At 41.6% G+C, this 12291-nt stretch overlaps 1 protein-coding gene across 1 annotated transcript in view; it reads left to right on the top strand.

Moving 5' to 3' along the window:
- The window catches only part of VPS13C (vacuolar protein sorting 13 homolog C), a 176419-nt gene that overhangs the window by 137205 nt on the left and 26923 nt on the right, over positions 1 to 12291 (top strand). Inside the window, exons 66-69 of the mRNA XM_023761255.1 lie at positions 2439 to 2565; positions 3773 to 4008; positions 10035 to 10176; positions 11737 to 11877. Coding sequence (XP_023617023.1) covers positions 2439 to 2565; positions 3773 to 4008; positions 10035 to 10176; positions 11737 to 11877 — 646 coding nt within the window. The remainder of the gene's footprint in view (positions 1 to 2438; positions 2566 to 3772; positions 4009 to 10034; positions 10177 to 11736; positions 11878 to 12291) is intronic.

Genomic DNA, 12291 nt, shown 5'->3' on the forward strand with positions numbered 1-12291 from the left:
TTGAGACAGTACTCTATAATCAAACACAATATTTCTGCAGCAAAATTTATGAATGTTTATACCAATTGGGATAAATAAAACTATTAATAGTCTCACATTATTTTTTTCAGATCAGGTTTTGCTGCCAAATGACTGTCAAAATCAAACTTATAGAAAAATCTGTGGACTTTTGGAGTTTTCTAAATTTCAGAAAAGGAATTGTGAATCTGTTTAAACATTATTCTTTTGTAATCTGATGATGCTTAGTGAACCTCTCCCTATAAATTTATATCCAGTTTTTTATTGATAGGGGTAGTAAAAGATTAAATGGGAGGATATTGAGTAGATAGTCTTGTTGACTATATAGTACACCCTGATGATACCATCTACACTAATAAAGAGAAACATGCAAATTGACCATCACTCCGTCACTCTGCTATACCCACCAGCCAATCAGGAGCAAGTATGCAAATTAACACAGCTAAGATGGCCTCGGCCACGGAGCTGGAGTGAGCAGGAGGCTTGGGTTGCCCCCGGCGATGGAGGAAGCCAAGCTTCCTGCCTGCCCTGGCTGGCCCTGGGCTCCGCTCAAGGCTACAAAGTTTCAATTATAGAAGATAAATAAATCCCAGATACCTGCTTCCAGCCCGCCCTGGCCTCCGCTCAAGGAGGCGCTGAAGAAAAAAAAAAAAAGAAAAGAAAACAAAGAGAGGCTGGGAGCTTGAGTCGCAGGGGGGCGTGGCCAGCCTGAAAACAGCCATCAGCCCCTCACCCAGGCTGGCCAGGCACCCCTTCGGGACCCCACAACCCTGAAGAGGCTGTGGGCAGCCTGAAAATGGTCCTCAGCCCCTCACCCAGGCTGGCCAAACCCCCGTGGGGTGAGGGTCCCCGCTGGGGGGCTTGGCCAGCCTGCAAACAGCCATCAGCCCCTCACCCAGGCTGGTCAGGCACCCCAGTGGGGACCCCCACCCTGAAGGGGGTGTGGCCAGCTGAAAACAGCCCTCAGTCCCTCACCCAGGCTGGCCAGGCACCCAAGCGGGACCCCCACCCTGATCCAGGACACCCTTCAGGGCAAACTAGCTGGCCCCCACCCGTGCACCAGGCCTCTATCCTATATAATAAAAGGGTAATATGCAAATTGACCCTAACAGCAGAACGACTGGGAATGACTGGTCACTATGACACACACTGACCACCAGGAGGCAGACGCTCATTGCAGGAGATGCCCCCTGGTGGTCAGTGCTCTCCCACAGGGGAGCTCTGCTCAGCCACAAGCCAGGCTGACAGCTGCTAGCACAGCGGTGGTGGTAGGAGCCTCTCCCGCTTTTTCAGCAGCACTAAGAATGTCCGACTGCAGCTTAGGCCTGTGCCCCACTGGCAAGTGGACATCCCCCGAGGGCTCCCGGGCTGCCAGAGGAATGTCTGACTGCCAGCTTAGGCCTGATCCCCTGGGGAGCGGGCCTAAGCCAGCAGGTGGACATCCCCTGAGGGGTCCCAGACTGCGAGAGGGCACAGGCCAGGCTGAGGGACCCCCCCGAGTGCACAAATTTTTGTGCACCGGGCCTCTGGTTATATAATAATGGATGATACCATTTTATAATAATAGTTTTAAACCCTTATAGTATATAACATTATATATTTGCAAAGAATTATTATAAATCTGCAAGGCATTGCTTTATTATAAAGTAATTCTACCAATATAATTTCATATATATATATATATATATATATATATATATATATATATATCATAATGCCTTACATATTTGTCTGTTCTTAACTCTCATGGCTTGAATACACTGAGAGATTTAAAAATGCAGATTAAGATGGAAACCTAATTGTGTTACTTTTAATTTTTTTAGTTCTCGGAAAAGCTGTTTATATTATGTGGACCAATACTTTTTAAACTTTAATGATCAATTTCAAAATTTCCTGGAAATCTTGTTAAAATGCATATTCTGATTTAGTAGGTTTTAGATGGGGTCCAGGATTTTGTATTTTCAGCAAGCCCAGTTAATGCTGATGCTGCTGGTCCACAGACCACACTTGGAATGGTGACAGTATGGACCCAGTTATGTTTTTTCTGTGAATCATATTTCTTATGCATTTTATTTAGTTAAAAAGCTTACATTTAAGCACTGCTACTATTCACAGCTTTTTTTTTTTTTTACAGGTGTGCTCTGACATACCACTTTGTTTACCTTAATGAATTCTATTGGTGTGATCATCCTTGTATCAATTTAGAGAGTATACTGAAACCTTGGAAAGAGAAATATTCTGTTACCTCAAGCTTCAAAACCATTAGTTTACTGGGCTTTTTAGGCTATTCATTTTTAAGCAGATTTGTGTTTAATTATTAAAGGAAATTTTATAAGATTTCTGTGCCAGTTTCTATCTCAGGAAAACATAGTCTGGGTTTTTCAGGCCGATATTTTAATCTTCCATCGGTTGTGTTTCAGTGGGTTACAGGAAGAAGTGAAATTGCTGCCAAGACAAGCTCGACTTTTTGCCTGGGCAGACCCTACTGGTACCAGAAAACTTACATGGAGATATGCAGCAAATATTGGGCAACATGATCTATTAAAGGTATCATTTGATGTGAATGATGGCAAAGGAAGTAAACAAGCTAGCTTCACACAGTTATCTTTAGTTTTTGAACTAAAAATGAATTGGGAATAAATTACTTTTGGACTTTAGATTGCAAATAGTTCATACCAATATTTAATCTAAGATATGTCAAAATAATTCATTTACAATTTCAAAATAGGCCCGCTTCATCTTGTCTAAGTAAAGGTCAGCAAAGCACTTTTTTATTTACCTGTTTTTAAAAGGAAGGAATTTTAAGGCTAAATGAAAAACAACTTTGTTTTGAACATACACATACCACTGTTGGCTGAGAGATTTTTAGGCATGCTTTCCAATCAAGGCCATATTTTTTTTAAATTAAAGGAGTCATCCCACTCTGACCCCACCCCTTTCCCTCTGGCCATCATCACACGTATGTCTACGTGCCGTGCATATATGTTCGTTGGCTGATCCCTTCACCTTCTTTTATCCAGTCCCCTCCTCACCCGCCGCTGACAGCTGTCAGTCTGTTCCATGTATCCATGCCTCTGTTTCTAACAATTACAAAACTATTTCCATACTCTTGTTAACATCCTTTATTTATTTTTTTCCAAGAAAGCAAGAGATGAAAAGCACGTAGTAGGTACTTGTACTACCTGTTGAAATGAAATGTGGTTATATTTATGTTAAGCCCAGATGAAGAGGAATCATTATTTTAATCTCTGAAAACACTAATCAAGCATCATATTTTCAGGCTTTTCTTGGTGAACTTACTATAAATTGATCACCATATTTTGACTGTTTAACAGTGTGATGTATATAAATTTTTGCAGTGTTATAAAATTTTAAAACAAAAATAAACTAGGTTAGTTTTACCTGAGGCCTAATAAACGTCTGAACCATTCTGTTGTCCATGTTGGAGACAAGTAAGCATCTTATGGCATTGGTGTCATTGAAGGCTATTCTTGTTCCTGCTAAGTGCCTTTTGAGCATAAACTAGGTAATTCAGACTAAGGTATAAAAAAAAATTAAGCACTCTCAATCTTTATTATTGTTTGAAAAATGGGTGAGATGTTTTGAAATAGATTAGAAGTTTATTTTGGTGGTTAGAGTTTTCCAATTTATAGTCATGCTTTTTAAACTTTTATGAACTTTCTAGTTACTGTAGTTCAACTTTATGGAATGAAAACTATTCGTGGGTTTAATATAAAGTCTCTTTAACCCCCAGGATGAATGTGGACAGTTTCCATATGATGCAAACATTCAGATACACTGGGTGTCGTTCCTGGATGGGCGCCAGAGAATTTTGCTTTTCACTGATGATGTTGCCTTGGTTTCCAAAGCACTGCAGGCAGAAGAAATGGAGCAGGCTGATCATGAAATAACCTTTTCTCTTCATAGTCTTGGGCTTTCCCTGGTTAACAATGAAAAGAAGCAAGAAGTTTCATATATTGGGATAACCAGGTACGGAAGAAGGAAGATAAGGCATCAGAAATCTTTAAAAGACATTGAGGTCATAATATCAAATTTGAGAGTAAATTTTTACCTGTTCTGAATTTTATATACTGTACATTCTTTCAGGAAAACTTTACAGAACATTTGTTTTCACTGCTAGATGGTTGAATACCACATAAGATAGAAAGATGCCTAAGATAATATCTTTGCCCTTACAATACTCATCCTCAGTTGGTGGGTAAAAAAAGATTTGCTTCTTTCTTTGTTGTTTATATGTGCTTTTCTAAGTGAATTATAAAAACACAAAGAAATGCTACAAAGAAGTATGCACATATACAATGGAAATACAGAGTTAGAAGCAACTAATTCGTGTGGTAGAGGCTGAAGAAACTGGCAGGGGACAGGGGAAGCCAACCACATGGGTCAGATAAATTAGAAAAAGGTTCGTAGAGGAGGCAGTATTTGACACGGGTATGTAATTGTTAGTGGATGATTATTTAGAACTTGTTAATAGTGATGGGACCAGTTTCTCTAGTTCTGCTTATACCTTTATAAGAATAACTAGAGGCCCGGTGCACGAAATTCGTGCACTGGGGATGGGTGGGGGTCCCTTAGCCCAGCATGTGCCCTCTTGCAGTCCCGGACCTCTCCCTCGTTACTGCACACCTGCTTGCTGCTTCCTACCATTCGGCTTGCTGCTCCTTAGTGCTGCCATGAAGGCCTTGGGTCTGCTGGGTGCCGCGCCTGCGGGTTTGTGTCTCTGATACCCCCAGCAGCCCCAGCACCTTGATGGCGGGGCTTGGGGCTGCGGGTCTTTGACACCCAGAACAAAGAACATGGGTACAGGTCTCTCCCTCTGCAGTCGCTGCTGGGTACAGGCCCCCGCTGTGGAGGGCGGGAGGGCCCGGGTGCAGGCCAGACGGCAACCCCCAACCTTGGTGCTGGGGCTGCTGGGGCCCTGAATCAGCCAGGAGGCAGTGCTGTACGCCTGGCAGAGGGCCCCTGGACCCCGGACCCTGCGTCCGGGCCTTCCCGCCCTCCGATGCCATGGCGATCCTGGGGATCCGCCAGGCAGCCGCACCCAGCCAGTGAGGTCCGGGGTTGCTGCCTGCATGACCCCAGCCCTCCCACTCTCCGATCAGCAATGGGATCCTCCGTGCAGACAGCTGGCAAACCCTGGCCCAGGGGAGTCCGGGGTTGCCGTCTGGCCTGCGCTCGGGCCCTCCCGCCCTCCGATGGCATGGCGATCCTGGGCGCAGGCCAGCTGGCAACCCCGGCCCCAGTGGGGTCCGGGGTTGCTGCCTGGCCTGCACCTGGGCCCTCCCGCCCTCCGATCGCCAATGGGATCACTCCGCCCAGGCCAGTGGGGTCCGGGGTTGCCGCCGGGTTTTCCAATAACGATCACTGGCTGGGGGGTGGGGGAAGGCGGCCTTTGCCCACCCCCTAGCTCTTACCTGCCGCCTGGGTTGCCATCACCATTTTTCAGTCCTTCCCCTTTCGCCTCCCGTATGCAAATTAGCCGCCATTTTTTTTGGGCGGTTAACCGCCATCTTGGCTGACAGTTGATTTGCATAAGGATACGCTGATTAGCCAATGGGAAGGGTAGCAGTCGTATGCCAATTACCATGTTTCTCTTTTATTAGATTAGATATTTGAATTTATTTATTTTGGTTTTTCTGATCACACTAACTTTGGTAAAAGACTCACTTTTTGGAGCATGAGGGTGGAATGGTGAACATGTGATCATATATAATCAACATAGAATCTATTGATAGTTATGTGTTTAGTGAAATAAAAAAATTGAATAAACAAAGAAACCATGTATATGGGGCACTTTGTATAACACCTGACAGATTAAGCTTTCTATAAATGCTATCACAATACCATTAATATAATATTAACATATTTATGTATATGTGAGTAATATATTCTCTTGGGTGTACATTTCAGTATTATATAGTGTCTTTAAAGTTTTTAAATTTATTGATTGATTTTGTTTAGAGAAGAAGGGAGAGAGGGAGGGAGGGAGCATCAATTTATTGTTTCACTTATTTATGCATTCCTTGGTTATTTCTTGTATGGGCGTGACCAGGGATCAAACCCACAACCAAGGTGTATGGGGACGATGCTCTAACCAACTGAGCTACCCAGCCAGGACTCAGTCTTGTATTGTGTTTTTATTATTATTATTTTTTACCCTAAAGTTTATTTATCAAATTTTATCAATGAACTGCGCTTTAAAATAGGGGCAGTTCATTGGCAAACCATATAAGTACAGAAACCTTTTTCAAGTGTATTGTGTTTTTAAACTAAATATGAAAATCATTTTAAAAACATATAAATCCATTTTTCTTTTCCCTCTTGTTCTTTGACATAATGTATTTATACTTTAATATTATATATGCTATTAGAGTATATTGTCAGATTGGCTTTTATTTATAAGGTCATTTTAAAACTTCATCTAAAAGAACTAGAGTACCTTTTTTCTGACATATTGCACATTCAGTAAGGATGTGTACTGAGGAAAAGTAAGTCAGTTACACAGTATTTTAAAATAGATTTAGTTTTTTGAGCAGTTTTAGGTTTATAAGAAAACTAGAGGCCTGGTGCATGAAATTTGTGCACGTGGGGGGGGGGCCTCAGCCTGGCCTGCAACCTCTCCAATCCAGGACCCCTCGGGGGATGTCCGATGCCAGTTTAGGCTCGATCCCTATGGGACAGTCGGACATCCCTCTCACACTCCAGGACAGCTGGCTCATAACTGCTCACCTTCCTGCCTGATTGCCCCTAACTGCCCTCCCTTGCCTGCCTGATCGCCCCTAATTGCCCTACCCTGCCAGCCTGATCGTCCCTAACTGCTCCCCCCTGCTGGCCTGATCACTCCTAACCACCCCTGCCTCGGCTCCACCACCATGGCTTTGTCCAGAAGGACGTCTGGAAGGTCTCCTGGTTTAATTAGCATATTACCCTTTTATTAGTATAGATCAGTGTTTCTCAACCTTCCTAATGCCGCGACCATTTAATACAGTTCCTCATGTTGTGGTGACCCCCAACCATAACATTATTTTCATTGCTACTTCATAACTGTAATTTTGCTACTGTTATGAATCATAATGTAAATATCTGATATGCAGAATGTATTTTCATTGTTACAAATTGAACATAATTAAAGCATAGTGATTAATCACAAAAACAATATATAATTATATATGTGTTTTCTGATGGTCTTAGGTGACCCCTGTGAAAGGGTCATTTGACCCTCAAAGGGGTAGCAACCCACAGGTTGAGAACCTCCGGTATAGATGATACTGTAATGGTAGATACATGTTATACATTTGTCAAAACCCATACAATTTATAATACAAAGAGCATCTCTAACATAAACAACATAAAAAAGGGACTTTAAATAATGATGTATCATTATTAGTTCATTAATAGTAACAAATGTACTCACTATTTCTAGATATCAATAATAGAAATATTATTTGTTTATGTGTTTAGCCATGGTGGTGGGGCCAAGGCAGAGGTGGTTAGGGATGATCAGGCTGGCAGGGAGGGAAGTTGGGGTGATCAGGTTGGCAGGAGGGCCAGTTGTGGGCTAGCAGGCCGGCTGGGGGGGCAGTTGGGGGCGAGCAGGCTGGCGGGGGGGGGGGGGGCAGTTGTGGGCGATCAGGCCGGCAGGCAGAGTGGTTAGGGGCTATCAGGCAGGCAGGCAGGTGAGCGGTTAGGGGCCAGAAGTCCCGGATTGCAAGAGGGATGTCCGACTGCCAGTTTAGGCCCTGTACAGAAATCCCCCGAGGGGTCACAGATTGGAGAGGGTGCAGGCCGAGCTGAGAGACATTTCCCCCTATGTGCATGAATTTCATGCACCAGGCCACTAGTCTTATATAGTAAAAGCCTAACATGCTAAGTGTCCAGTCATCCTGTTAGCCGTTCAACCAATCAAAGCGTAATATGTTAATGATATGCTAAGGCTGGTCAACCGCTCGCTATGACATGCACTGACCACCAGGGGCAGAGAGTTGCCTGGTCGACCAGTCGCTATGATGTGCACTGATCACCAGGAGGCAGATGCTCTGACTGGTAGGTTAGCTTGCTTGATCAGGACTGAGCGAGACGGGCTGGACATGCCCTGGAGCCCTCCCACGGTTCCTCCCCAGCTGGCCAACCTCCCACATCCCTCCCTGGCCCTGATCGTGCACTGGTGGGGTCCCTCCTCCTGACCTGCGCCCTCTCACAATCCAGGCTGTGCCCCCCTCCCCCAAGTGCATGGATTTTGTGCACTGGGCCTCTAGCATAGAATAGTTTCATTACCCTAAAAGTCACCAGTGCTCTACCTGTTCATCCCTCCCTTTTTCCCCCTAAACCACTAATCTTTTTACTGTCTATAAGTTTTCCAGAATGTCATGTCATTGGAATCATATGGTGTATAGCCTTTTCATACAGGCTTCTTTCGCCTAACAATGTCCTTTCAAGATTACTCATTTTTTATGGCTTGATAACTTTTATTTTTTGTACTGAATAGTATTCCATGTCTGGATGTACTATAGTTTATTTATCCATTCACTCACTGAAAGACAGTCCTGGTTGCTTGCAAGTTTTGGCAATTATGAGTAAAGTTACTATAAACATTCACATGCAGGTTTTTGTGTGGATACTAAGTTTTCAACTCATTTGGGTAATTATAAAGGAGCATGATTGATGGATCATATAGTTAAAGTATATTTAATTTTATAAGAAACTGCCAAATTGTCTTCTAAAGTGGCAGCACTAATTTTGCATTCCCACTGAGAATACAAAATGAATGAGATTTCCTGATGCTCCACATCCTTGCCCACATTTGATGATGTCAGTGTTCCAGGTTCTGGCTATTCTAATAGGTGTGTAATGGCATCTCGTTGTTATTTTGATTTGCAATTCCCTAATTACATATGATGTTGATCATCTTTTCATATGCTTAATTGCCACCTGAATATTTTCTTTTAGCCCTGTGCTAAAAGTATCCAATATATATTGACATTTCCAAACCAAGCATGTGTCACAATATACCCAACTCCCAGAAAAGCAATGGCCAGAAAAATGAAAAAATTTAAGACTAAATAACGACAGCAGCTTTTCTTTAGAAAAATAAAATGAGGTTATAACCAAAGTTAGTTTCTGAATGACTCGTTTGTAAGTCAAGCATGGAAAGCCTTTTATCGTGGTGAGTTAATTGAACAATGTGATTGTAACAGCTGAAGAAATGTATCCAGAGAAAATAAACGTAGGACCATTAGTCTTTTGGTGAGAACAGTTGTTTGAAGAATTGAGGACATACAGAGCATCAATAGTCAATTATAAAACAAGGCCAGTTATTTTGATAAGTCAACAGGTGTTACCAATACTGCTCAGTTGTATACATATTTGAGAAGGCAGTGCTGAATTTGAAGTGACTAAAGAATTAGCCTCTATGAATAGTTAGCAAAGAACAAATAGGTGAAAATATTTTCAAACAAGACTTACTGTGGTGATCATTTCACAGTATATACAAATATTGAATAATTAGGTTGTAACCTGAAACTAATTTGTTTTATGTTAATTATACGTCACAAATTTAAACATAAATATGTGTTTTTCTCATTATTAATAGACTTGTGTTTTTAAAAATTATACAAAATTGTTATTTTTCTGTTTTGAATTTCATCAATTAAAAAACTAGTGGAAGATTTCTTTTCCTCTCTCATTATTTAAGTTGCTACATAGTAACTTTAATGTTGTCTCAGCCACAGAGCCTAAAATATTTATTATATGGTCCTTATAAAAGTTTGCCAATTCTTTAATTGATTGATGTCAACTTGTGATAGAGAAACATTTCCCACTGCTTCTTTTCCTTATGTTACTTTATAATACAGGTATATTCTTGTATTTCAAAAATATCTCTTGTATAAATGTAATTTTCAGAGAAGATTGATAGTTGCAATAATTTTGAGTTGAATGACAGTTCCACAAACTGAAATATGTGTTCCTAATTTAATTTTCTTTATGAATTATTTTAGTTCTGGTGTTGTTTGGGAGATGAAACCAAAACAAAAATGGAAGCCTTTTAGTCAAAAGCACATAATGTTACTGGAACAATCCTATAAGAAATATCAAGCAGCAAAACAACATGGCTGGATCAAACTAGACAATAATTTTGAGGTATGTCAGAATTTTTTGTTTTTGATTTTATATATGTACTAGAAGCCCGGTGCACAAAAATTTGTGCACTGGCAGGGGAGGGGGGCGGGGGGAGGTATCCCTCAGCCCCACTTGTGCCCTCTCACAGTCTGGGACCCCTCAGGAGATAACCACCTGCTGGCTTAGGCCCGCTCCCCGGGTGGCAGATGGCAGGCCCGATCCCTCGGTGCCTGCCCCGCCTCCCCGGGTCGCGCACACGGCAGGGCCGATCAGGGGGTTGGGGCGCCGCCCCGGGTCGGGTTGCACGTGGGACGCCCGGGCGGGCCGGCCGATCGCTGCTGCCCTGCCCAGCCGCCCCAGGTCAGGTCGCACATGGATGCCCGCTGCCCTGGTTGCAGATAGCAGGGCTGGATGGCGGCAGGGCAGGCGGGATGGCGCTGTCCCGCCCTGCCTGCAGTATGCAAATGAGCCACCATCTTTGTTGGCGGTTAATTTGCATATCTTGCTGATTAGCCAATGGGAGGTGTAGTGAAGGTATGGTCAATTACCATGTTTGTCTATTATTAGATAGGATTTTGTTGGTGATGGTGCTAATAAGTAAAATTTTACTATCCAAGTGAAAATGTGTGTGAGGAAGCTAATTTATTAGTAAATAAATTCATTTATTAGGATTGGCATGACTAATATTTATTAATATATTTTTATTAGTATATTTTTAATTAAAATACATTGTTATTAAATCATATGCTGTAGTACATTTTAATAATCTATTTACAAGACAAATAGTTTCACAGAATTAGTTTTGTTGTCAGATTATGGAGAAATTAAGATTGGTTGAAATATTTTTTTATTGGTATTGAATTATACCAATATGTATTGCCTAATAAAGACTTGTACAAAATTATATATTTTAATGATGGAAAACTTGCTCAATTAAATTAATTAAATGTAATGATATGTCCACAAAGGAGGGGAGATGTCCACAAAGGTGTACATAGGCCCTTCCAGTGTTGACTCTGAAAGTTAATTTGCTCCAAGAAGACCCCAGAATCTTGACTGCAATTTCTAGCTTGTTCTGATTCAGTCATACAGCTTTTTGTCTTTGTTATCTGATGGTTGAGTTACATTGGCTACCAGATATCCTCCCCATCCTTCCCTCTCCCCCATAAATGTCAGCCATGCGCAAATGAAAATAAATAACTGTACAATTAGTGTCAGTTATAAATAAGCTGTCAACTATTCGTTGTTTAACTTTGTTAAAACAAAGTTTAAAAATTATCTAGGATTATCTATGGCTATTGAAGATTTTTAAAAAAATATAAAGCATGACTTCCTTTAAGTACAGTTTATGTAATTGAAAAGTTCTCAATTGTTTTCGTTTTCCCCATACCTTTAGTATAAAAGTGATGATTCTGTTTCAAACATCTCAACTGTATTTCACCTTAAGGTAGATATTTTGGTGAGGCAGAAATTAAGATATTTTTCCCTTTCAATTTGTGAGAAAATGAGTATTTAAAATGGGCCACAGTGCTAATTAATTCCTGCTCATCACAAACACATGTTCTTTTTTCCCCCCCACAGGTCAATTTTGATAAAACTCCAATGGAAATGCGCCTCCCTGTTCCGTGCCCTATAAAGCGAGATTTTTTATCAGGAATTCAAATTGAATTTAAGCAGTCTCCCCACCAGAGAAGTTTGAGGGCCAGATTGTATTGGCTTCAGGTACCACTGTCATCCTCACTTCAGTACCTATACAGACTGTTCCTGACTTACGATGGTTCGAATCACAATTTCTGGACTTTATAATGGTGTGAAAGCAATAAGCATTCAGTAGAAACTGTACTTTGAATTTTGAGTTCTGATATTTCCCCACATTAGTGATATGCAGTATGATAGTCTGGTGATGCTGGGCAGAGGCAGCAAGCCACATCTCCCCATCACGTGATCACGAGGGCAACAACTGATGCTCTGCAGGGTAGTATTAAATACATTTTTGACTTATGATATTTATCGGTATGTAACCCCATAACCCCATCATAAGTGAAGGAGCATCTGTATCTAATCACTTTGGGAGTCTTGGGGATTCTAGCATACATTGTAATTAATGTCTTTCTTTTCATTTGTATGTTTATTCTC

Source organism: Myotis lucifugus, unplaced genomic scaffold (assembly GCF_000147115.1).
Source record: "Myotis lucifugus unplaced genomic scaffold, Myoluc2.0 scaffold_204, whole genome shotgun sequence".
NCBI classification, from domain to species: domain Eukaryota; kingdom Metazoa; phylum Chordata; class Mammalia; order Chiroptera; family Vespertilionidae; genus Myotis; species Myotis lucifugus.